The 25,485-nt window shown below is 46.8% G+C and overlaps 2 protein-coding genes across 5 annotated transcripts; one reads left to right on the top strand and one right to left on the bottom strand.

The window, feature by feature from the left end:
* Positions 1 to 3,975: 3,975 nt before the first annotated feature.
* Positions 3,976 to 13,913, top strand: btbd8 (BTB domain containing 8). Of its 3 annotated transcripts, none has more exons than XM_018730790.2 (7): positions 3,976 to 4,101; positions 5,119 to 5,178; positions 5,747 to 6,387; positions 7,549 to 7,636; positions 7,915 to 8,042; positions 8,508 to 10,289; positions 12,606 to 13,913. In XM_018730790.2, exons 3-7 carry the CDS (start codon positions 5,880 to 5,882, stop codon positions 13,136 to 13,138), a joined length of 3,039 nt encoding a protein of 1,012 aa, XP_018586306.2. In that variant the 5' UTR covers positions 3,976 to 4,101; positions 5,119 to 5,178; positions 5,747 to 5,879; the 3' UTR covers positions 13,139 to 13,913. The 3 variants fall into 3 exon arrangements, with proteins under 3 accessions (XP_018586306.2, XP_018586307.2, XP_018586305.2); XM_018730791.2 differs by having other exon boundaries at positions 5,744 to 6,369; XM_018730789.2 differs by having other exon boundaries at positions 5,744 to 6,387.
* A 1,778-nt stretch (positions 13,914 to 15,691) lies between these two features.
* Positions 15,692 to 25,455, bottom strand: glmna (glomulin, FKBP associated protein a). 2 transcript variants are annotated; one of them, XM_018730808.2, is made up of 20 exons: positions 25,380 to 25,455; positions 24,811 to 24,906; positions 24,613 to 24,692; positions 24,340 to 24,465; positions 24,069 to 24,182; positions 23,692 to 23,800; positions 22,989 to 23,232; positions 22,508 to 22,610; positions 22,218 to 22,399; positions 21,462 to 21,515; positions 20,997 to 21,027; positions 19,454 to 19,543; positions 19,288 to 19,329; positions 19,100 to 19,173; positions 18,908 to 18,992; positions 18,287 to 18,396; positions 17,291 to 17,354; positions 17,044 to 17,179; positions 16,598 to 16,680; positions 15,692 to 16,081 (listed from the first exon to the last, which is right to left on the bottom strand). In XM_018730808.2, the coding sequence occupies exons 3-20, from the start codon at positions 24,649 to 24,651 to the stop codon at positions 15,992 to 15,994; spliced, it is 1,776 nt and encodes a 591-aa protein (XP_018586324.1). In that variant the 5' UTR covers positions 24,652 to 24,692; positions 24,811 to 24,906; positions 25,380 to 25,455; the 3' UTR covers positions 15,692 to 15,991. The 2 variants fall into 2 exon arrangements, with proteins under 2 accessions (XP_018586324.1, XP_018586325.1); XM_018730809.2 differs by having other exon boundaries at positions 24,340 to 24,462.
* Positions 25,456 to 25,485: the final 30 nt, after the last annotated feature.

Below are 25,485 nucleotides of genomic sequence, written 5' to 3'. Positions count from 1 at the left end.
TTTACAGATTACATCAGACAGTAAATTAGAGTGGAAATGAGATCAGTGGAAATTTCCGGAGTCTAGACCCTGCAAGAGTCCAGAGCCCTGAGATGATGACTCCACAGAGGTATCAACTGTGTCAATGTGAAGACCATCGACTGTGGTAAATGACTACAACATTTAGCAATTTACTTATTTTGAGGGCACTTTTATCCAAAGTCATGTAGTGTGTATGTTAAATATGCAGCTTTGCTTCATATGAAAATCCAAGGATATGGAAATTTAAAAACTGAATAAATGCACATATTTTGAAGTGCTAAGGTTAATCTGCTGGATATCTTTCATTAGAGTGTCACTCACTAAGAGCAGAACAGCCTGGAGAAGCATGAAATGACACTTTGATGATAGTGACCCTCTTACAGAGTGTCAACTTAGGTTAACTGCCATCTGCTTCCATCTGGATCTTTCTTTCGGTCACTTAGGTGCCCATTGCGATTGGCCTGTTGGGCAAAAACAACAGTGGAAGAGTGCGGGGGTGTGGAATCAGTCGTTTCCTGTGAAAGTCCCTCCAGCGGGGTGACGGACGCGTGTGCGGATCCAGTCGTGGGTTTAAGCGGTTCTGTGAGTCACATAGCGTTGGCAGGGGTGATGGACTGGCAGGGGAACAGCTGATCAATCGTGGGCTCCGCACAGTGTCACACGAGGACCGGTGTTGATTCTGTTTCTGGCCATCTCCCAGATGTTAGACCAGTGATATGGATATCCATCGAATGCAGTTCCAGCTTTAGGACATTCAATGAGAGCTTGGTTTTTATGAGTTTTTTTACTGGTGTTTATGTTTGACTCAGCTCTTCTGCATTTACGTTTATTCGTTCCACTGATGCTTTCCTCCAAAGCACCTTGCAGTATGTGGCTGCTTATACTTATTTTCCAGTTTATTAAGCTGGGTAACTTTCCTACAACAATCTAGGTGAAGTACCTCACTCAAGGGTACTAGAGGTGGAGGCAGGATTTGAACCTGTAACCTTTTGGTCTAAAGACAGTAGTCCTTAGTTCTAAACAGTACACTAGCAGCTTCCTACATACCCACTCCATTCCAGAGAGGTTGGATTCCTCATGACCCGAACCCCCCCCCCCGAGGTCACGTGATTCCGAGGCTCCCACAGCAACATTCCCGGTGCTCCCGATTTCAGAGCGGAAGACGCCAGCGAGCGGAGATGTATCCAATTACATCAGTCTGTCTCATTCAATTTTTAGGCCGGAGCTGCTAATTTGTTTTGGAGAACAGCTAGAGTATTGACAGGCGGGGTAATCAGGACTCCTAATTGAGTGGCTCTATTTTTCCTCTGTCCAGACCCAAAGCGAGGACGCAAGCATGGTACAGCAACTCAGCCTTGTGCATCACCCCAGCTGAGAATCCGCTCCCAGCCTTGCTTCAGAGTCTAGCGACCAGAGTCTCGGAGATATTAAGGGGTGATATCAGTCATTTTAAGGTCTTTCAGTAAAAAATTAATGGTCTACAGTGGTTGGGGTAATAGTTAAAGCTGTCATTTGGAAGTTATCATTTGGATGTTTGATATCTAAATACTGGTAGGTAGCTGTGCTGCCTTAAATAATGTAAAATCAGTCAGGATGTGCTGAATTATCTGAAGGATAAGTCCCTAATACTTCACTAGGATGCAAATTCCAAACCCCTACAAACCTTTCCATGTGAAAAAAAAAGAAAAAATTACTGACGTAAGTTGTTTTTTCTCTCATTTTTATTTCCTTGGTGTTTGACATTATGAATAAAAGTGCTTGGAGTGATTCTCTCCCCAAACGCTCTATCATCTGCTTGGGAAAGAGCGGTTGTGTAATTTCTTTGATCAGGTTAATGCATGTTTATCGCCCATACTGGCTGATGACGTGCACAGTTATTAAGGCAGGATTATTAAACACCGTACAGGAAGCGCGTGTGCATTTATGCGCATTTCTTTGTATGAACGAGTGTGTGTGTGTGTATGAGTTCTTATATTCTCTCAGATCAAAGGTCATCAAATCAGCCCATAAATCCTTTTTTTCAAAAATGCAGCATATGGCATTTTTTGGGGGGGTTTCTCAGTTTCTCACTGGGTATTAGTTAGTATCATACTGTTTTTGTCGTAAGTTATAGTTAGTATGAACATTTTTCTTTTCATTTCACCCTAGCTCATATGTTGTAGACATTGTGTGTGTGTATTAATTATTGAATAATAATAATAATAATAATAATAATAATAATAATAATAATAATAATAATGCTCAAGCATTGTTACCCATTTATAAGATTATTCCAATCCCTCATTACATAAAGCATTATACAACATGCAATACAGTATTGTATAAACAGTATTTGATGGTCACATCTTCTTTAGAAGAAACTATGCAAATAAACAAATCTTCTCTGCAATGTTTTCACTGTAAAGGGTCAGAGGCAGAGCCGGCGGCAGACAGATGCCAGTGCATGTCTTAACAGATTGTGACGGCATGTTGGAGCCCACCCTTGCCTACCCTTGTCTCAGAACCCTCTCTGAAGGGGACGAGGCCACACCCACTCTGTGAGTGTGAGCCAATCAGATTGTTCGTCATGCCGACATGAGTGCCAGTGGATGGTGGCAACATGCCATTTTCATATGTTCCTTTACTTGATGCTTCTGTCTAAAGCAACTTACAGTGCTAAGATACATACCATTGCTTGCGAATAGACAAGCATTTTACCCACGTATACAGCTGGGTAAATTTAACTGGATCAATCCAGGGTAAGCAACTTGATCAACAGCACTATAACATGAGGTGGGACTCAAACCTGGATCCTTGCAGTGCAAGGTGGCAGCTCTAACCACTATACCACCTGATGCAAAAAAGCACTGCATGGAACGGCATGGAAAGATATATTTCTTTGCATAGACTTGGTCCCAAAAAGCATCCGGTTTTACAGTTGTCTGAGGTCCGTTTCAAGGCTAAAGGCTAGATACCTGCCCCTGATACCTTGCTGCCATAGACAACATGACTGGATATGAAGATCAAGATACTTGTTGTGGGTGAGAGAGGAAGAGTAAATGATAAAGATTAAGGCTCTTTCCCCTCCTTCTCTGTTCATCCATCAGTTTTTTGCTCCATTAGCATGGCATGCTAACTGTATAGTAGTTCTGCCCCTCATAGCTCATAGCAGAGAAGACTTTGGACCAAAGGAGGCCATTCCCCTCTTTGCACCTGAGACAAGCAGCACACTGGAAATGGCAGCATTTCACTCTTATTTTAGCAAAACTCATTCCCACCCCTCCCCCCAGATGCCACCAACTGAATCAGTTCTGCAAGGCCTGCGCTGAGGAATGTGAGAGACCCACGTTCAGGCTCAATGGCAAGGTCCCAGGTGCGAACAGAACAAACCCACCCTGGGCTGGCAGTAGCCGAGCTTTGCATTCCTACACATTTAGGGGTAAGCCTCTTTGAGGGCACGCCTCAGAGATTTACAGTGTCAGCACTTCTCGAGTGGCCCAGATGAGCGTGACTTTGTTTGGATCATATGTGTGGTTCCCCGTGCTTTGCGGTTCAGAAACGTCCTTCTGCGACTCACGAATTTCTGCACCTCCCACAAAGAAATTCCCTCTGCAGGATGTGCGATCGCCACATTTAGGGTTGCTCTACATTTTACTCAGAAACACAGACCATCCCTTTGGGTAGTCGCCACCTTCAGGCTTTTCCATCTGAATCTCCCCAGAGCCTCTACCCTCATACACAAGCAGGAGAGACCGAACACCCAGGCAGTCTTCAATCTCAGCCATGACATCACTGATTCAGCTTGGGGAGTAAGAAGATTCACAGGGGAATAATGATTGGTTGCCATGGCGACGGGCCCTTAAGCGGCTGCTGATTTGCTCTTGCGCTCCTCACCCTCCCTTGCTCTCTCTCCCTCTTACTCTCTCTCTCTCTCTCTCTCTCTCTCTCTCTCCTCGCTCACCCTCCCTCCGTTTCTCCGCCAGTCATCAAGGCATGAGGCACAGGCACAGCACATGCGGATCTGCACCCCGCGTCTCAGGTTCCTCCACGCACAGCGATGGGAGCACCTGGTCCTGAGGAACGGGGAGCCGATACCAGCAGGTAGGCCACTGGGAACGGGTGGTGGACAGGCATTCTTCCAACGCACACTATGGCAGACCAAGGATCCGTCGCTTTATCACGCTGTTGCTTTGTGTTGCTCTTCTTCTGTCAGTGACGGTCAATGAGAATGACATGACTCCTGGGACATCCCTTTGGAACTTGTGTAGGGAGTACTGGGATGTGCTTCGTAGAGACGGTTGTTACGAAGCAGCATGTGCTGCTCATTAACAGGCAGGGAAGCCCCTGCACCGGGGCCACAGTCGCAGCAGCAGCCGAGATGCTCCCGGCTCCCTCCATTGTGCGACCAGCACGTTGTCGATGGCGACCGCCTCATTAATCCATTATTCCCCCAGCTGATCCATCTAACTGCCAAGATGCACGTGTGTGTATCCACTATGAGCAAAACATCAACTTGATGTAGAGGCCAATAGTGCTGTGTATTGATGCAAAACACAAATCATTTATTTTCCGGCATTTGTAGCCCGTCTTTAACGTCTTGATCTTGAGCCATTATTCATTGTGCCCTGCAGAAAGGCAGAAACACTCACAGCACATATGCATACCATACAGAGATATATGTTTATCTACGTATATATATGTAGCATGAAGGAAACGCTGTGTGCTTCTGCAGTGGGTTTGCTCTGGGGGCGGTGCATCGAGAGGCTTTCACCCACTGCATGAGGACAAACTAAAGCTTCCCTTAGTCCTTGTGCACCAGGATTTTTATCTGGCTGATGTGAATTTAGCAACCTGCAATCTTGTTCTTTATTCAGGAAAATTTAGATCACCTAGCATTACACTTAATTAAAATCTCTTGATATTACTGAGCTGAATCACCCGACAGAAGCTTCTCCTGTTATGCTGCTAAGCGTCTCCAGAATTAAGGTCCCGTCTTCAAACAGAAAAGAGCAGCGAAGATTTCTCGAGCCATGCTATCTGAAGCCATTCCTTCCTGAGGAATAGCAATTAATTTTCTTTAATTTGATTTAACAACCGAATACGTTGTCTTTCCCTCAGCACCTCTTGATGAAAGAAATAGCTGAAGACCCTGCCAGAAGCCCAGAATCACTGGTCCAGGTAAAGCACAAAGGCATTCTCCATTTTCATACCAGCCGGCTCGGTCGTGATTTCCATTTGCTTGATGTCTCCGCGGTGCCGTGATTCCCCATTGTGTGCTGATGGCCATGGGGGGTGGGGAAGGGGGCGCCGGTTTACTGTGCGCTGCCAACGGTACTGTGATTCATGCCTGCCAGTTCTCACTTGTATCTCACATGGCTTTTCACTGTCCGTGAGAATAGAATATAATGAATAGAACCTTTGGGTCCCTGAAGTCGCTAAGACACGTTATAGGGCTGAGGAAACTGGCCAAGCACGGGCTACAGAGTGTCCATTTGCGATTTCATGGAGGAAGGATTTGACAGATGCTGACAGGACAGGCCAGGGTTCCTCTCTGGCTCTCTGTATACCAGTTGACTAATGAGCACCATTTTGCAGTTAGCACGTCGAAAGGCCATCTCCCCAGTTGCATTGGCATGTAATTACACAAATGAAGCTAGGATGTGCAGGGCGCAGTGGTGATGGCGGGGCTTAGCATGTCATGATGCTCCATGCGTGATGTGTGTGTTTCTCTACGTGTCCCCAGCAGCTCAGGTGTGCGAGATTCCCCAAATTCCTTCCAGCTCCCACTTTGGGTCATACAACGCTCCCAGGAAGTCTCAGAGACACAAACATCATTTCCTAGACTTTTGTCCTTCTTACCCCAACAAGTGCTGGGGAAGATGAAATCCGACGGGCTGGGTGGGCCCGGACAAACAGCTGTCTCAGGGAGGGTGATCTGCAACAAGCCTGAGGACAGCGAAGCCCTCAAGGCCAAGAACTGCAAAGACAAGGCTAAGGTGTCAAAGTCCGGCGACAGCGCTGGGCCCACCAAAGCTAGGATGGCTGCCAGACCAAAGCCTGAGCTCAACGGCACTCCCAAGGGAGAGGTCTTACGACGGGAAAACTCAGCAGCAAGCAGCAGCTCCATAAGTGGGCTCCGGGAGCCGAACGGTACCAAGGAGAAGAAACCAATCCCAGGTACTAGGCCCAAGGCCACGGGTGGTGCTACCACAGGCCAGCCAAAGTCCACAAAGACCAAGAGGAACATGTCTGGGAAGGAGCCACTGCAGAGCGCTGATGTGGCAGTGGCCACACCCCCTCTAAGTACCCCTACTTCTGGCAGCGTCTCACCTGAGAACAACTCAAGTAGCCCTCGCAGTGGAACGCCAGGTCAGGAAAGCCATTCCGGTAACTTCCGTCACAGCTTCGCACTCATAAGGAACCTAGATGCTTGATTATCCATCCTTTTTGCACAACTCCTTTTAAAAGTCAGTAGGATGTCTTTAAGAATGGGAGCAAATGTGCCGCAGCTGAGGTTGAAGGTCAAACCATGCCACGAGTCAAATATCTGCCTTCCCACCCCCCTGCTGAGGCCCTCCAGCTGGCTCATTGCTCTGCCTCAGGGGTTCAAATTGTTTCTGTCCTGTAGTCAAGGCTTGGTGACCCCATTGTTCTTTTATGAACATCCCAGATGCGGCTTGGCAATCGGTCCAACAAACACCCCGTCTGCCCCCTCTCCCCAAACCACCACAAACCACCTCATTATGCCCCCATTAGCTCTCCAGGCTCCCTGCACAGCCACAGTAAAACAGATCTCTCTATCTATCCACATTAACCACAGTAACACTTTATTACTCACAATGAGTAAGTGTGCCAGGTCCTGCTGCAACGTGGGACTGCAAACAAGAGCTGACAAGAGGCATATATTAAATCCGGTTTTGTGGGTGATGGGTAAAAGTAATGTTTCCTCTGCACAAAGCCATATTCTTTTTTGCCAGGTGCAATTGTTATATAGAGCTTCTAGTACAATCTTCACATTGAAAAAGCTAACATGAAATCATTTGACCTTTTCTTTAATATCTGTGCTCTCCGCAAGCCAGTGGAGCGATAGAATAACCTTCGCTAACAAACCTTGAACGTTTCTAGATAGTGATGGCTGTTTTATCTCAACAGCCCGGGATGTTTTGTTTCAAAACAACCACTTCGAATGAAGCTGATGAAAGCAGAATAATGCAGGAATGCATAAAAGTCACTATAAAAGGTTAAAAGCCATTATCGATGCCGTTTATCAGCCACCTTCCTGTCACAGATTTGGCGTTTTCTGAAGAAAATGATTGTAAGAGGAGCCTAAGATGGGAGCTTTAGCTATCTAACTAGCTAGCCATATCAAACATCATTCGCGAGAAACACCTCATACTGTGCTGTAGATACTGGGCTGTAAAGTTGTGTTTTTTACAAGATCCGTATTGCTGTGAGGATTTGCAACATGTTATTAAGAAGTGGAGACGTATGGAAATGACTGTGCGATCTGAGCTGGAAATGAGAATAAATCCTCAGGGGTTGTTTCAGGTCACAGGCCAAAGACCACTGCAAAGGCATCACCCAGGTCCCCCGTGACAAAGATGCTGCAGAAGTCCGATTCCACCAAGACGAACAGGTAAAAAATGGGTCTTCGTGTTCAGCCCCAAAAATCGTGTTCTGCCATGGATGATACATGTAGCTAAAGCTGTCTTTGCTGCCCCTTAGTGTTCAGTATTTCAACCTGCATGATAATAGATGTAGCTAGTGAATGACAACATACACTTTCAATAACGTGGTGGAGACGAAACATACATTCTTCTGACAAGTGAATGTGATTTTTTTTTTTTCGAAAGCAGAGTAAATCAGCTCATAGTAGCAAGGACTGTAGCTTTAAATATGATTTATCTGCCACAGTACTGTGAGCAAGGCAAACGCAAAGGAGGCCGGCAGGTCCAAGCCCCCAGCAGCAAGCCGCACGGTCCAGGGGTCCCGAGCAGAGCTACGAGGGAGGAACACATCCACCTCACAGGGAGAGAGCCTGGGTGAGACAGATAATTTTACTTTTCTGCTCCATAGGTACAAAAGCATATCAGAGAATCAAGCTGTACCCTCATTATACAGACATACGCTTCTGCTGCCCTAACATTCATTCCTCATGTCTCTGTTAAGTCAATTTATGCATTCATGATGAAGACATGCATCTTTTGAACTCATCTAGGCATCTGCATCTATGAAACCTTGGCAACACGTGCGTTGTATGTCCCTCAGATGAGCAAAACATTCCAATACAACATTTAAATTAAAATTCAAAACAAGAAGCTATGGCCGTTATCTTCTCAGTATTAATGATGCTCATGTTGCTGATGCTACTCTGTCGGCAAGTGGTTATATTTAGAAGGCAATTTGTTAAGTTAATGATCTGTGTGTGATCCTTTGCATGTTAATAAGAATTGAACTTGCTGAACTCAAATGAAAGCATGAAACTCTAGTTTCTTTTCTGGATCCAGGGGTCAAGCCAGCTTCCACGGGGAATAGCAAGAAGCCTGCATCACCAAGGAAAGAGGAGGGCAGGGAGAGCCCTAAGATGTCAGCTGGAGACCAGCTGATCTCTGAAGTTTCTAAAAAGAAGCTGGCAAAGGCCACAGCTGCTGCTGCAGCCGATGCTAAGACTAACGGGAGGTCTAGTAAAACTCACAATCTGGCGGGAGGCAAAGGGTCCCCAAGGCAGAAAGGTGTCAACGAGTCGCCCACACCAAAGGGCTCTCCCAAATCAATGGCACATGAGAAACACCCTCCTGCTGGGCCCAGGAAAGATTTAGCAAAAGCCAAGGAGACTTCAACCCAGAAAGGTGCAGCCAGCAGATGTGTGGGGCCCAACTCTCGCGGGCCCATCACCGAGGAATCACGGAAAGCAGCACTGGAGCAAGGTGAGAGATCACCCTCCATAACCACCTGCCAGAGCTCAGGTAACAGCCAGGGAACACCTCTCCAGACAGATGTGACCAGAGATCAGAGCAAGGTCCTTCCCACAAACCATTCCATGCACATGGATGCAGATACAGCCACAGAAGGGAAGCTTGGGCCGCAGACTCCAGGTTACGTTCCCACATCCTGCTGTCCAAATGTACCCAAGGACAAAGATGCAGTGATGACTCCAGGCAGCGTAGAGGGATCTGAGACCCCTCTGGAGGACTCCTGGAGTGGCCTACACCATCAGGTCAGTCCTGAGTCAGAGTCTGCCAGTGCTGCCACCACCTCCTCGGATGATATTAAGCCTCGCTCGGAAGACTACGACGCAGGCGGTTCTCAGGATGACGATGGGTCCAATGACAGGGGCGTCTCCAAGTGTGGCACCATGCTGTGCCACGACTTTCTGGGCCGCAGCAGCAGCGACACAAGCACGCCCGAAGAGCTGAAGATGTATGACGCGGGGCTACGAGCCGAGTTGCGACTGCGAGCCCGTGAGGCCGGAGACCCTTTCCATGGCCACTCAACCAGCGAGGAAGAGGTGCCCCGCCACCGGCCACGGTCTTGGCTCCGCCACAATGATGCACCCGTTGAAGAGGAGGCATGCGAGGAGGACACTACCGTCACCGTCAAAAACATTCCAGACCACCAGCTGTTCTCGTCTGATGAGGAGGAGGAGACAGAGGACGACCGCTCAGAAATGGAGGTCCCAGAGGAGGCCCCGCTGCCCTCTGCTGATCTCTCCCCTCGGCAATTCCAAGGCATCGTCAACCTGGCCTTTGAGGACATCGGCGAGCAGGAGAACGAACCAGCAGGCTACCAGTCGGCCTCTAACTTCCGCCGCTCCGTGCTGCTTTCTGTCGATGAATGTGAGGAGCTAGGATCTGAGGAAGGAGGGGCACAAACTCCTCCACACCACCCCAACAGCCTCGCCCCGCACTGTGATGTGTTCGATGGCACCAACCTTGACCGGGCCAAGACTGCTCATGGCTCCTCCCACTCCACAGCAAAGCAGGGCCCAGAAAGCACATTGCACAAGGACAATGGTGTGGAGCAGGAGCACAAGCACTCCTTGTTCCTGACAGAAGTGCGGGAGACCCCGCAGGAGGAACGTGATCCCACGGAGCCCAGTGACCTCCGGCCTCAGGAGAGGCCCTGCCATCTTGACCTCCAGTGCAGCGAGCAGTATGCAGACGCTCCTCCACGGCGGATCCCTTCGGCAGGACTCTCGGACGGCAAGAAACAGGACTCACATCCTGACTTGTGCGACCAGCAGTCAGCAGAGAGCATCCTTTCCACCCAAGCCCCGCCTTCCCCAGCAGGTAAAGTATAGCTTTAGGGGCTCGGCACATGCCAAAGAGCTGGCCGTCTCTGAAACGCCACAAAAAGCAGTATATCCTTAGCATGATACAATCCTCACAGAAACCCTCTCATATCAGAGTCCTCTCTCCACCTTAAAGCACTGAAACCATTACTTTAGCTTACTATATACAACAGCATAAGATAAAAATGTCTATCTCAAAAATTTCAACTCTCAGTTATAACTCTGGTTTATGCAACCCATGCTGGATAACAGCAATCACGTGAAATACTGTGGATCCTCTTTCATTAATACAGCAAAATATAATTCCATAGCTACACAGCTACATATGTATGCTACACAGGCTACGTAGCTACAAAATGGAGGTCTCTCCTAAAAGCGAACAGAAAAAAATCTTCCTCGAAACATAAACTACCTTTGTCCGCGCAAAAGCAATGTCGTTAAGAACCAAAAACAACAGAAAAAAAGGTTATGAATCGAGTCTCAAGCTCACTGCACGCTCCTAAGAGATGTCCAACTTGCAGCACAGCAAACGCCTGTATTGTGCAGTGATGCAGGTTGAGAACCATCCGGCCTCGTGAAGCGTATTGTCTTTCATAAGGTTTACCACGGCACTTTGATGTACATAGAAAGCACTTGCACATTTTCTTTTTTTTTTTGTCTTCTGTTAAATGCCCTGGCCCTTTCTGCACTCCGGCGAACGCGCCAAACGGGATCCCAAGACGCGTAGGCCGCTCGTCCTTTTCACACCTTTACGAACTCCTGGCACGTTTTGTCTTTTTCTTTTTTTTTTTTTTTTTTAATGCAAGCGAACAAAATTCCTCATGACTTTGCCAACCAGCCCAGTGCCATACGTGCACCGCAGTCACAGCAGCGTCACAGAGCTAAGGCGAATTGACCGGTCTCTTGAAAGACCCACGTGGACAGTTCTTCGACTCTATGGACTGCTCTCCGACAACCGCCTCTGCAATCAGTTTGCTTTTAAAACAAAGGGGCATATGTATATGTGCTCGTCTTTGTCTGCGCAGGCTCGGGTTCGACTCGTTTGTCTGACGCGCTTTTTAGTTTGTGTTGATTTCCTGATCTTTCGCATGCCGATTATTACCATTTTTGTTACCTGCTGTATTTTGAGCCCGGAAACAGTGGCAACGCTTCCCCGAAGTAGCTTATAGATTTCTGTGTGCAGCTCACTCTTCTGTTGATCATTCTCTCTGTTCCATTGTTTTCTTTTGGTGTTTCTAGTCTGTAGACGACCATCTTTAAATACAACGGATTTCACCGAATGCTGTGGTGTTTTGTTTGTTTTTTTTTTTTTTTTTTCCTTTTTGGTTTTGTTTTCTTGTTTGACTATTCATTTGTGGCGCTTACAGCTTATTATACTTGATGTGCTTTAGGTAGAGCTTTGAACGATCTGCTATGTCTCTCTTTTGGTCAAGCTTACACAGCTGTGTGTCACACGTTTGCTTGCCCCCCCCCGTTCCGCTGCAGCGGATTAAATAAAGTCCAACCTTCGGTTTGTCACGCTGCAGCAGGCCCCCGTTTGCTGTAATGCGGTTTTCCAAGCATGAGCCTCAATCCCCCTCCTCTTTGACCGAATTACTGGAAACCATTGTGGCTGCAGAAGCCGACATGCTCAGCTGGTATTGGAAAAGCGATGCTTGCGATGCGCTCGCGTCTGTGAGCGGATTTCTCTTTCATTTCAGGACATGTGTGAAAAAATATATATTAAAAAAAAATACATATTTACTTAGTAAATTTTGTGTATTATGCGTTTTTTTAAAAGAAAAAAAAAACAAATGAAGACTGACAAGCGTATCATATAGACTCATCCTCCAGAGTGGCTTGCTGTGTTCGAGTGGAAGCGGATGATGAAAGAGACACATTCAGACAAGAATCTCTGTACCTCCCACCTTTAGGGCAGCAGTCCACCGCTGTGTGTAACGGAAGCGCTCATCTCGGTCGCGATGCACCATTTGTCACTTTTTTCCCGTTACAGAGGACATCTTCGTCCTTCGACTATGTGTTTGGACTCCGTAACTGCTGTACACGTTATGAAGTCAATTTCAGTCCAAATACATGCAAACCATAAAATCTGGACCTAGATAGTGAATTGGCACTAATTTATGGTCTGAAATCATCAGGTGAAACCACTGAAAGCAAAGTGGACAGTGTTGCACTAAGGGTGACCCTCTGACTGTGCTCATCGTATCAGATGACCGTGACAGTTTGCCCCCCTGTCTAACGTAGCGCTTGTGACAACGCGTGGTGGAAGGTCTGAATCACTTTGATATTGTGAAGTGTTGTTAATTGCTTCTAGGGGACTTACATGATTGTGAGAGATTGGATCAAAGCTGCACGTATGACCGCCGCCCATCCAAAGCCCTCTCCCCCATCTACGAGGCGGATGTGGGGGAGGCCTTTGAGCAGAGCTTGGACGCGGACAGGTGCAATGTGGGCCGGCCCCTGGAGCCGCAGGAAGAGGACGAGGAGGAGAAGGAGCAGGAGAAGGAGGCGGACGACGATAACGAAGATGATGGGAGCAGCCATTTTGCAGAGCGGGACTGGACGCTGCTCCGTCAGCTGCTCTCGGAGCAGGAGTCCAACCTGGGGATCATTAACTGCGTCCCTGAGGACCTGAACCTGGCGCAGTACCTGATCAAGCAGACGTTGGCACTGTCGCGTGACTGCCTGACCCCGCCCCTGGAGCAGGAGACCTTCAAGAGGTGGGCGGAGCTCATTTCCCCTCTGGAGGACTCCGGAACCAGCATCACCGTGACCAGCTTCTCCCCAGAGGATGCCGCCTCACCCCAGGGAGAGTGGACCATCGTGGAGCTGGAAACTCACCACTGAGTCGGAACAGGATGGGGAAGGGGTGGGGTTAGGGCTCTTGAGGCAGTGCCATGGAGGCGGGGCCTTTGAGCTAGGGGTCCGGCTCCAGTTTGCCTTCTGAAGGACTTCATTTGTATCACAATGGGACTGGGACTGGGACTGGAACTGGCCACATGGGACATTTCTTTCCTTTTGCTGGTTTTGTTTGCTTTTCCGACGAACCTTAGATTCGGGCTTTTTTCGGCGAGCGGACACTCCTCATTTCCCAGCGTTCTCCTTCCAAGCACAAAGCCTGACTCATAGTGGACATTCAAAGAACTCATCTGCATGTGCATAATTTCTGTATGTTTGACTGTTTACTTGATGTTGCTTCAGTTACATAGGCAGGACAAGGCATACCTCTCAAATTACCGATCAGTTTGCCGCCAGACACGGTATCAAATGATTTAAACCTGTCAATTTGCATTTATTGTAGCATTTAAAGCAAAATAAAATGTGTGGTTATGAAAGAACAAAAGGCCAACAAGGTTGTTGTAGCCTGTCGTATATCTTGCTCTGGGGCAAGATTTCAGTATCTGTAGGTGGTGCACAAAAGCAGTTACTGAAGGGATGAGCCACGCACAATGAGTGGCATCATAAGTTAATGAAAAAATCTGAAATACCTGATATACCCTTTCTTGGTAATAACGCAATCTTGTCGCAAACTTCAGTCACTGCTTAAGCAGCATGTGGTGTATGAGGAATGGAAAAATGTCGTCATATGGAAATTTTCATCGCCGTATTTGCATTGTACAAGAATCCCTTAAAAAAATAAAATATTAATATTTAACAAAGCAGGTTACAGGAAGATTTGAAAAATAGGACGTAACAGAACCGTTAACCAAATGCGTCGTAACAGACTGAAGAAGGAAAACTTCAAGAATGGAGTCTGGATCTCAGCCACCATCAGTCAGTTCATAATGAGAAAACTCAACAAGGGTTTTGAAAACTGTGGCAACAGCGGAATTCAGCAAACGTTCATCTCAGAGTGCATTACCTCAGATTATTGAATGTGTTTACACATTGCAATCCAGCTCTCGTGTTACCGGTGCATCCACTGTGGCCCGTATGGATACACCCCTCTGAGACCCCACCAGGCAATCGCAGAGATGGGAAGGAGAAGTTCCACATGGCTGCCTGCATTCCCAGTGCCTTTCTAGATGGCGAATCAAGAACGGAGTATCGCATTGCCACGGCCAGTCTTCCAGCTGCTTGGGAGGAGAGCTTGATCCATACACACACTCATACGCTCACTCACACACACCGCAGTTAGAGCATCGAGTTTCTAATGGCTCTACAGTTGCTGCAGGGCTGTGTTCCTGTGTGTTTGTGGTTTGGGCGGATGCCCACTGCCTACAGTCTAGATGCCTATTTAAAGAAATCCAATACACGGTACAACGTGGATTGTTTAAGAGCAGCGATCAGTCTTTGTTCCTCAGATTAAAGCCAAACAATAAACTGATCAACACTATCATCTGAGTTGTACTCACTCACACTCTCAACCTTGATTGCTTGTCCCAGAAATATGACACATCGCAAGTCTTCCTGTCACTCGTTTCTGGGAAAATTTGTACAAGCACATTTCAAAGTTTCGCCAGATAACACATCGCCGCACTGTTTTACACTCTGTCTCGCGTGGCTCTCATTTTCGATTGATCTAGTTGCGCTTTTACTCGAGTCTGACCGTAAATTTATCATGTGAATAGGAATTTGTGGGCAAGTGCACGCCTGGAAAAAAAGATCATGTAGGGTTCATACAGTACCTTCTTAGAAGAGTAACACGGCTCTCTGTGCAAACACCCACAAACAGCTAAATCACTCCTTCCTACTTAAATTGTTAATACAAAATTGTTTTTGCTAGAAGGGCTTGGTTTTGCACAGTTTTTTTCTCTCATAATTTCTAGCAATAACAAGGTTAATACACAATATTTACTATATTTATTACTTTTCTCATTTCACCTTTGAGGAAATATTTAGTAATACTTAGTTTTGGTTGGTCATCTTGTGCCCATTTCTTCAGCAGAGCTTTATTTCAAAAACAATTCATTTATATCCATGGCTGAGCCCGAGAGTGCACATTAATCACCTTCTCACAAAGGTCTTGCTGGTCAGCCTCAAAGGGCAAACGCAGACGGAGTTAAGCTGATTTTCCCCGTTCTCTGTGGGGTTCCACAGGAGCAAAGACACGCTTGCATGGTGACCACACTCGTAACCAGGCAACCAGCATGTCCTATGTCAGCATGGGGGGGGCTGGATTTAAATCTGGGGTGAGGGAGCGGTGTGGCCTACAGCAAAATGCATCCCAAAGACACAGCAATAAACCTGATGCATCTCACAGCCATTTAGGAAGGAAGTCCAGAATGAGCAGAACCTTTCAAATTCAACTTAATGTTCTATCATATTATTTCCCAATGCACAAACAGGACTAACTAAATCAAAACATACTTGCAAAAAATGTTCTGTCCGCAAGAATTTGTCACAACTGAACATAAAAAAATAAGACCAGCACAGGATTGCTAGAAAAGGCTAGTTTTATTTTAAAAAATGGTGTTTTGTGTTAAAAAAAAAAAAATTGTCACATGCACGTCCTTGACCATGCAAATACAAAGCCATCTTAGTTCACCAACTTCAGCAGTCACTTCTAGCAGCATAAATTTTACTAGTCAGGTAAAAATGGAACAACAGCATCCGCTAGCATCTCTATCATCTTTCCATAAATAATATTCTTCATGTACACATGTAATAGAGGGGAAAGCAGAGCACTGCCACAGTTTAAAAAAATAAAATGAACACAGGTGAGTTTAGTATAAGGATCAGTCCCATTTCTTCTCCTTGTTAGACATTTGGCTTTACCTCTGTGATTTCCTCAATTCGAGCCAGTACGATCTCGATCATATCGAAAGTGTTCAGGGCTGACTGCAGGACCTGGAACATCAGAATGGATTACTGTAATCAGTGTTAACAGCCACCTCCCATCTAGCTGGAGATGAAAAAACCCTTCCTGCTTAGTGACAGTGGCAGAAGGACATAAACACAGAAACAAAAGTAGGAAATTAACACAAACAGAGGAAAAAAATTATCAGGACTGGAAGGAAGGGGGTGGAACTTGTAGTTCAGGGAGAGGGGGCGGAGCTTATAGATTATGACTGAGGACAGGAATTAAAAGATTACGAGGTGGAGAAGTGGGGAGGTTTTATACATTGGGACTGCAAGGAAGAGGGTGGGACTAACAGATCAAGAAGAGTCAGGACCAAATCAGGACTGGAATGAGGGGGAGAGACTTATAGATGAGGAGGTGGAGGAGTGGTAAGGATTTATACTTTGGCATTGGGAAGAAGACGGTGGGACTAATAAATCAGGAGGAGGTGAGATAAAGAGTATGACTGGAACGAGGGGGCGGGACCTTCAGATCAGAATCGAGAAGAGGTAATCAGGACTTACTTGAAGCTGCATCTCAGGGGTCATGTTGGGCAACTTCTCGCCTCCCACTGTCACAGTGCAAACGGGCCCACCAGCTTTGGCCTCTGCAGAGGACACACACACGCACACACACACCGTAGAACAATCAACTGTGGTAAGACTCAACTATAGGGAGTAGCTGCGCTGCACTCCAGACAAAAGTGATTATTTTATTTTCACACCACTTCCATCACTGGCAAACAAAGCTCTGCACATAGCAGACTGAGCTGTAGGGGGCGTTTTTTCACAAAAAAAATGCTCCTCACCCACAACTCTGGCATCCCTCCATCACTCAGGATCTCTGACACAAATTGAAGCTGTAGTTCAGGCTCAAGATGCAGACAAACAGTTTAGGAATAGTTTGCAATGCAATGACCCATTCCTACCATTGTCTGGGGTAGTTCTTCTGGAGCCTGGTGGGTACTTACCTCGAGCTCTTAGCTTTCTGCTCTCCCGAACGCTCTTGAGCTCCGCTTCATAGTGGGCTCGTGACATATTGAGCCCCAGCCGCAGAGGCTTCATGAAGCTGTCCTCGATCCTGTAGAGCTCCGTCCAGATCCCCGTCTGAAAACACCAAAGAGGTGAACTGGGGTCACGAGCCGGGGATGACATCCCTCTCACATCAAACACTGATCACAGCAAAACTGGTTTGGTGTTTCCACCACAAACACCCACCTCGTTCTCAGACTCTTTGTCCCTGAGCAGCAGGTATCTCAGGAGGTTGAGAGACTCCATAATCCTGGGAAGAAGAAGCACAGTGGTCATGAGCACCCCTCAGGGAGCCTTTCCACAAGTACACTTTATATATAAATTATATTATATATATGGTGTATGGATGAGTGACCCATTGTAAGTAGTGTATCAAGCAGTGTAAGTCACCTTGGTGAATAAGGTGTGTGGGCTGATAACACTACACAGTATCCAGTGGAAGTTGCTTTGGAGAAAAGCGTCTGCTAAATAAACGTAAATATTATATAGCGTGTGTACATATATATATATATACCATTTATAACACATCCTTAGATGTCTAAAAAAAGGATACATCCTAGACAGGATACCAGACCATCAGAGGGCAATAACATGCTCATTCTTTCAAATACACACATAAAGGGCAATTTATTCACCAATTAGGCCAAAAGACGCATCTTTAGACTGTGGGAAGAAACAAGAGCACCTGGAAGAAAGCCATGCGAACACAGAGAGAACATGTAGGCCACATGCAGGCTGAGCCAGATTCAATTTCACATCCACATGCACACCCCAGGAGATCTAAAGTATCAGTTCTACAATCACCACCACTGTGCTGTTCCATAAACTGTTTAGTCTATGATAAAATATAGATAATCCATAATCCAGTGAAGGGTATGCAGTTTGATGATGGTTTATTTCTGGCACCTTCCACATGCGAATAATCTCCTCGTAGCGCTTCCTTTTGGGACACTTTTATCAGCTGAGGGCACGGATACAGGCGTGTGTAACCTAGGCGCACCCAGTGCACCGCCACAGCCCTCTCCATTACTGAACGTCGGCTGCAGGTGAGACACCTGAGCCCAGGCTGCTGCTGGGTGTGTGGACGCCTGCTGGCGCGCCGTGTCCGTGGGAATGCAACAGCCCGCCCTCCTCTCATGCATTAGTGATGGCAGGCAGGGATGGGGGGGGTGGTGGTGTCACCTGTCCAAGCCCTGCAGCAGGTCTGTCTCCGGGCCCTGGGGGAGGCTCAGTGCCAGGCGGAGGAGGGGTAGCAGGTGTATACCCAGGAACCAGGGGTTTCCATTGCCAGGCTGAGGGTAGCAAAACAGACACACACACACACACACACACACACACACACACACACACACACACACACACACACACACACACACACACACACTATATTCATCATACTGTCATTCTAAGGATTTCACACACAATTCCTTTAATGCAGTAAGGAATTCCTGAGTCAGCCCCAAACAGCTTTTACCACTAATTTTAGATAACAACTATAAAAACCTTTTTTAATGGCTTTAAATTACATTAACATCTACATTTCAGGGTTTAATATCATTCTGAGGACATTTGTTTCAAGCGAACTGGTGAATCTAAACAGCCCTCAGTGTGTGTATTTGAGAGTGAGTGTGGGAGTGTGTGTTACCTTCCTGTTGCCTAAATGGGAAAATGAATGTAGGAAGTTTACCATGGTATATTTAGCATTAGAAAGGTGTCAGCTAAATACTCATTAAAAGATGTCCCTTAAAAATTATTCTATTGTTCTCTCACATTATGTGCCACTACTGTTATTGTAAGATGTACCTTGAGAGCAAAGTCAATCTGATTTCTGATATTCTTAATGACGTAGCCCTCAACGCCAGCATGGCTGCTCGTCTTCAGCATGCATCTGCAGAGAAACGCAAAACCAAAAAAAAAAAACCCTGTAAGCAAAAAGGGGCACCGTGGGGGGTGGGTACATGAGCATGCGGATGGCGTCAATCTGACGACAGCCACCTGAAGAACTTGTACTTGGCCTCCATATCGAATTTATCGATGCTCAGCTGGAACACAGAGAGAGCACGGGTTCTCTGGAAAACGGAAAACCACATTTTATCAGCACCCTCGATGCTATAAACACAGTAAAATATGGTAAGGTGGGGGCGGCTCGCTCATGATTGATATCATAAACACAGCAACCCTACCAGATTCTGAATTGGACATAAGGTCATCACGTTCACCAGGTTCTGAAAAGAAACACAGGAAGGTTTCTCATTAGCATTCATGATAAATACTTTGTGTGTATGCACTCTATCTCTATGCAAACACACACACACACAGTGTGTGTTGTTCATTGGAGTTCTTCCACACCTGAGGAACACTGAGGAAGGTCTTGAGCTCTAGCAGCATCACAGGTAAGCTGTTGTCCTCCAGCCTCACCAGACTCTTCTCATACAGGTCCTACATTGGGAAACACATTTACATTTTACACACACACACACACACACACACACACACACACACACACACACACACACACACACACACACACACACGCAGTCTGTAACCGTTTGTCCCAAGCGGGGTCGCAGCGAACCAAAGCCTTACCCAGCAACATAGGGCACAAAGCTGGATGGGGAGGGGACACACCCAGGACGGGATGCCAGTCCATTGCAAGGCACCCCAAGCAGGACTCGAATCCCAGACCCGCCAGAGAGCAGGACCCCGCCAAGCCCGCCGTGCCACTGCGCCCCCTTCTTTTACATTTGTTTATTTAGCAGATGCTTTTCTCCAAAGTAACTTTCAATGAACTCTATGTAGTGTGATCAGCCCACACACCTTATTCACCAAAGTGACTTACACGACGACAAAGGTGGGACGACAACATGCCGTAAAATTTCAGGACAGAAACCGTGTTTTCATCTTGAAGGTCATCCATCTTTCCTTAGTCAGTGCTTTTATCAAAATGGATTTCATATTTTGTTCATTTATAGAATAACAGTCAAAAGTTTGAGTACACCTGGACAATACTTGGTGTTGCAAATAGGACAGAAAAGTCCAGGGATCTCAGGTAGCAGAGAGCATAGTGGAGCAGATAGCACAGCATAGCCACCTTCAGACTGCAAGGTTCGCAGGTTTGAATCTGACCTACCGCTGTCGTGCACCTCAACAAGGTACTTACTCTTAACCAACCAACCACCGTCAACAACAGCTTGTCCCGAGTGGGGTTGTGACGAGCCGGAGCCATACCTAGCAACACAGGGCGCAACGCCGAGAGGGGAGGGGACACACCCAGGACGGGACGCCAGTTCATCTCAAGGCAACCTAAGCAGGGCTCAAACCCCAGAGCAGCCACACAGCAGGTGCCGGCCAAACCTGCCAGGCCACCGCACCCACACACACACACATTTTCAGAACCGCTTGTCCCATACAGGGTCACGGGGAACCGGAGCCTAACCCGGCAACTCAGGGCGTAAGGCTGGAGGGGGAGGGGACACACCCAGGACGGGACGCCAGTCCATCGCAAGGCACCCCAAGCGGGACTCGAACCCCAGACCCACCGGAGAGCAGGACTGTGGTCCAACCCACTGCGCCACCGCACCCCCTTGCCACCGCACCCTCCTTCACTTTAATTTTAACTGATACAGTTAAAATTAATCAGCTGTACAAATGGGTAAATCAGTGTAAGTCAGCCCACAAGTGTCCTACATCTGTGGGAAGAGCTGGGAAGACATGTGGGCTCATTTTCTCATCAAACTTCTCAACAAAACTCTGAATGCGGGAAAAACAAGTTTCCAGCAAGTGGACTCAAACTTTTGACTGGTACAAGTTCACATTTTACTGGAGTAATTCAACAACAACCCTGCAGACTGGAGGTGTCATTCTGTCATTTGCTAGGTTTTCCTTCACTTACCAGTCCCTTTTGCAAGCGCGACTCCTCCTTTCTGTCCATGGAAGATTGAGGGGAAAACCAAACCAGAAATCATTAAGACTGGCCTTTACATTGGATTATTAATATTATATTAGCTTATAAAAGAGTCAAATCAATTAAATTATTTATTAATTATTTTTCATGAAGCTATTCTAAGCCACTACCACTATGCTGTATTGTGGACTCTGTCAAATCCCTTTCTGAACGCATAACAAATAAGAAATGAAACACACTTCAAATTCTCTAATAAAACATATAAGTACATAAATATAAGGGCTATTTAGTCATAAGTTCAAATAACCTGCACATCTTCGGGCCTCGCAACCTCAGCGCTGGAGCTGAGAGACTCCAGATCTACCTGCTCCTCTACTGTACTGCTTCAGTCCATAAATAACATCATTAAATCTATGTTAATGTCTCCCTGGAGGAAGAAGAACATCCACATACCTGCTCAGTAAAAGATCGATGTACTCCATATTACACTGCAGGACAAACACGGGGCTAAAAATGAATAAAGGAACAGCTGAAATTGAGATACTAAACCTTATTAAAGTAATAATGAAACTTTCACCAGCACAGATAACAGCTGAAGTGAGACAGTACAGGAGCAGCGCTACACCCAGATATAAAGTGCCACGTTAATGAAAGGGGACAAGCAGGACGCTGACATTATGGGTTTATTCTTATTACTAGTTTTTAGCTGACACTTTCATCCAAGACATCAAAGCGAAGCAATCTACATTTATTCGTTCAGTTGACATTTTTCTCCAAAGCGACTTACAACGTTAAGCTACTTTGCAATTATTTACCCATTTATACAGCTGGGTAATTTTACTGGAGCAACTTAGGGTAACTACCTTGCTCAGGAGTACTAACAGCTGGAGGTGAGACTTGAACCTGTGACCTTTGGGTCCAAAGGCAGCTGCTCTAACCACTATACTACCAGTTTACCCCTCATTTGCTCATTTTCTCTCACACACACTGAAGGCAACAGAGAGTCACCAGCTCAACTGAAACCCATGTACTTGGACTGCGGGAGGAAACCAGAGCACGTGAATGAAAACCACGGGAAGACGGCAAGAACGTGCAAATTCCACACAGACCGAGACGGATTTGAACCCGCGTCCGAACCCGAAGCCTAACCGCTGCAAGGCACCGGTGCTACCCACTGCGCCACCTTGAGGCCGTGCTTCATCCTGTTACCTGAAGACAGCAGGGAAGCTCTCTGAACCAATGTGCTCCACAAACAGCAAGTAGGCCAAGCAGGCCAGCGACTCCCTGGGGTACCGGACGTCCTCCTCCAAGAAACCTGGCTCCTCCTTGCGCTTCAGCAGGTGGTGGAACAGGAGGCTGGGAAGGGCCTCCCTGATGCTAGACAGGATGAGCTGCAGGGAGAAACAACACGCTGTCGCTGCTTTTACGGAGCGAGTTCGATGCTGACAGTGCCTCCACGGGCGCCGGTGCATGATGCAACAACTTTGGGGAGGGCTTACCAGGATCTCGGAGGCGAACCTCCTAAGGGGAAACTTCTGGGAAGAGTCTGGGTCCTCCTTTAGATTTGCCTCCATGAGTGGCTCCTTAAGGCATTTCATACAGCTGAAAACACAAAGCAAATCGAACACGACACCACATATCATTTCAAGGCCCTAATTTGCACGTTAAGTTTAAAAAGGAAACAAAAACACCCAAACACAAACGCCACCTGATTTCACCAATTAGTTAGTTGTCTCGGTTCAAGGACTAACTAGTTATAGCCAGTAAAAGTAAAAGCCCACAGGAGAAAGCCTTGCCGCCATCAACCACTGTACCCGCTTCAACAACCAGGAGGGAGCATTCTGACTTCAGAGGCTCATTCTCATTCCACAGAATTAAATATTGCCGGGGTGCAGGCACTTGGCTGGGTAATAAATAATACATCAAACAGGTGGGATTAATAATAAATCAAACCCAAGTACTGGGAATGTTGTCGCCTACAACTTGAGCAGCTCGGTCCTCAGCTCGTCGTCCTGGAGGCCGCCCTTCCCCAGGCTCAGCCGAACCTCCTGCACGAAGGGTTCGACGAAGGCCAGCAGCGCGGCACAGCAGCGGCACAGGCCGAACGCGTCTTCATCCTCCTGCGCCGCCGTGTAGGGCACCGGCAGCCGCGCCACCTGACTCAGCACCGTCGCCAGCGCCATGCCCACGGATGAGGCCTTCTTACTGCCCAGCTTCAGCAGCACTGTGGGCCGAACAGCATAGTGGGAAGGGGGCGTTGAGGGTCTCCAGTAGGGGGTGCGCAACAAATCTGAATTCTAACATCGTCCTGGGGAGGTCTGATCACACTTGGACACCATGTTCCACGTTCATTAATTACATTACTCACACATGATCTGACAGGACTTTTCTTGTGTTTTTGGTAACCGAAAGGGTCTCATCATCCTTTGCTCATATAAAATTAAAAATGAGCAACACAACTATCAAAGGACAATTAATTAAGTGAACAATTACTCTGAATTTGAGAGCAAACAGCATTTTGTGTTATAATTCCATATATATTTTTAAACTTATTCGGTGAGAGCCCAGACTTAAAGGGAAAACGTGAGTCACAACAGATATAGGATTCCAAGCAGCAAAAGACAGGGCTGTAAACACTGGGAACGAGGCGACAACTCCCAGGGAGGTGGCAACAGCCTGCTACCTTTTTGGAGGGGCTGGAGCAGAAGGATGACAGTGTCCGTGATGGAGTCCGGATGTGCATCCTCAACTTGCTCCAGCAGTCCTACGAGCAGTTCTTTGGGACTGCAAACCTGATGGAAAAACAGAGGGTTTTCCAAAAGCTATGAGCATAACAACCTGAGCCTTTCTGTTCTTTAGGTCACGTATTTTGTCTCTTTGTTTCAAAAATGAGCGAAGGCATTTTTCTAACGATGATAAAATATCGATTATATTAATGCAAAAAAAAAAGAAATACATCAGTAGGTGGCTAAATATTGGATTCATACTTTATACTGGATGTATCAGATAATTAGATTTTCCCAAATATTAGTAGTGAGTTGCAACATAATAAACTCCAACCTCTAGTATGTGGGTAAAAATAGCCAGGCAGTGAGGAAGACTCTCCTCCTCTTTCTCGATGAGCACCTTCACCAGAGGGCCCAGCAGACTCCATCCCATCGCCCTCACGATGTTCTGAGCACGTGTGTGCGAGAGAGAAACGTTGACAGAGAGAGCAGCGTGTAGGTGAAGTAAGACATAGCGTAATACACAGAGCGAGATGCAACGTTTTCTTTCTCCGGCCGGAAGATGGCTCGAAGGAGCGACGGGCATGATCAAGGGTCTCCGTCACCTTGTTTTTCTCATCTTTGATCACTTCCAGGAGCTGCGCGCTGCCGCCCTGCTCAACGACCTCCCGCCCGGCGATCTGAAACAGTTCGTAATCCTCCGGCTTGAAGTTGTCATCCTGGACAGCCTGCTGCGAAGGGACAGCGAGAGAAAGAGAGGGGAAGAGGCGAGGAAGTCAAGAGCGAATGTGCTGATGGACGGACGGATGGACGGACGGGGACACACACACACACACACACACACACACACACACACACACACACACACACAGGCTTACACATCTCCGGACGATATCTTTCAAGTGCGAGAGGGTCATCCTGTCGAAATCTCAAACTGTCCTCCCACCAGCAGCACTGCCTGCGGAACAGAAAAAACGGGCCAGTGCTGAAACACCACCATTGCACCACGGTAAACTGAGAGAAGTAAAAGCTGTGCTCTGTCTGTTGCTCAATTATTGTTGAACACGTGTGTGTACCTGTTACAGGACCCAGTCTGGCTCTGTCAATGTGCCCGCAGCCTTGGACGCTCTTCTTTAAGAGGATTTATTCAGCTCATCGCAGCACTGCTCCACCTGAACACACCAGAAACTTCTAGAATCCTTGTATTCTTTACACATGATTCAAACACACGCGAGTCTTCTCTTCCCGCCGGCTTAAGTTAATTTCTTTGGTAGATTTAAAACACAGCAAACTCCTGCTTTTCTTGTTTATATATAAATACTGCGATGTTGGAAATTAAGGATTCATTCAATACACTTGACATTTGACAAGAAAATTCATAAACGTGAGGTACGATTCATTCAGAGTTTGCCAACCGCTTGAGTTGAAATTATATTATACACAAACATCTCTGTTACAAAGAAAGAGTTATCTAGAGAGAAATACTTAGTTTCCCTGCCGCCGCTAAAATCTACAAGCGAGAAAAATCCGGGCGACCAACTAACACTTACGCTTATGTAAAATATTTTACTGCAACGCGAACCATAGCATGGCCGCATGTGTCCGTTTTCATATCATATCATGATTTTTGGGGTTTGTCGCTTACCGCTTCCCGTAGAACTGTATAAAACGCGTTTTTTTCCATGCTTATTTTCCCTCGCTAACTGTAGAATCGTTTCTAAATTATTGAACACTGGAATCTGCGTTCAGGC

Source organism: Scleropages formosus, chromosome 25 (genome assembly GCF_900964775.1).
Source record: "Scleropages formosus chromosome 25, fSclFor1.1, whole genome shotgun sequence".
Classification (NCBI taxonomy): Eukaryota; Metazoa; Chordata; class Actinopteri; order Osteoglossiformes; family Osteoglossidae; genus Scleropages; species Scleropages formosus.
Note: the sequence above shows the minus strand (reverse complement) of the source record. Positions and strands in the feature narration are given on the sequence as shown.

Coding starts and splice junctions, on each gene's coding strand:
- glmna (XM_018730808.2), bottom strand. CDS start 24,651: ATGACCCTCTCGCACTTGAAAGATATCGTCCGGAGATGT. Junction 21,516..22,217: donor AGCTTCCCTGCTGTCTTCAG/GTAACAGGATGA, acceptor ATTCATTTTTAG/CCCCGTGTTTGTCCTGCAGT. Junction 21,028..21,461: donor ATCGATCTTTTACTGAGCAG/GTATGTGGATGT, acceptor TTCCATGGACAG/AAAGGAGGAGTCGCGCTTGC.
- btbd8 (XM_018730790.2), top strand. CDS start 5,880: ATGAAATCCGACGGGCTGGGTGGGCCCGGACAAACAGCTGTCTCAGGG. Junction 6,388..7,548: donor AGGTCAGGAAAGCCATTCCG/GTAACTTCCGTC, acceptor GGGTTGTTTCAG/GTCACAGGCCAAAGACCACT. Junction 7,637..7,914: donor GATTCCACCAAGACGAACAG/GTAAAAAATGGG, acceptor TATCTGCCACAG/TACTGTGAGCAAGGCAAACG.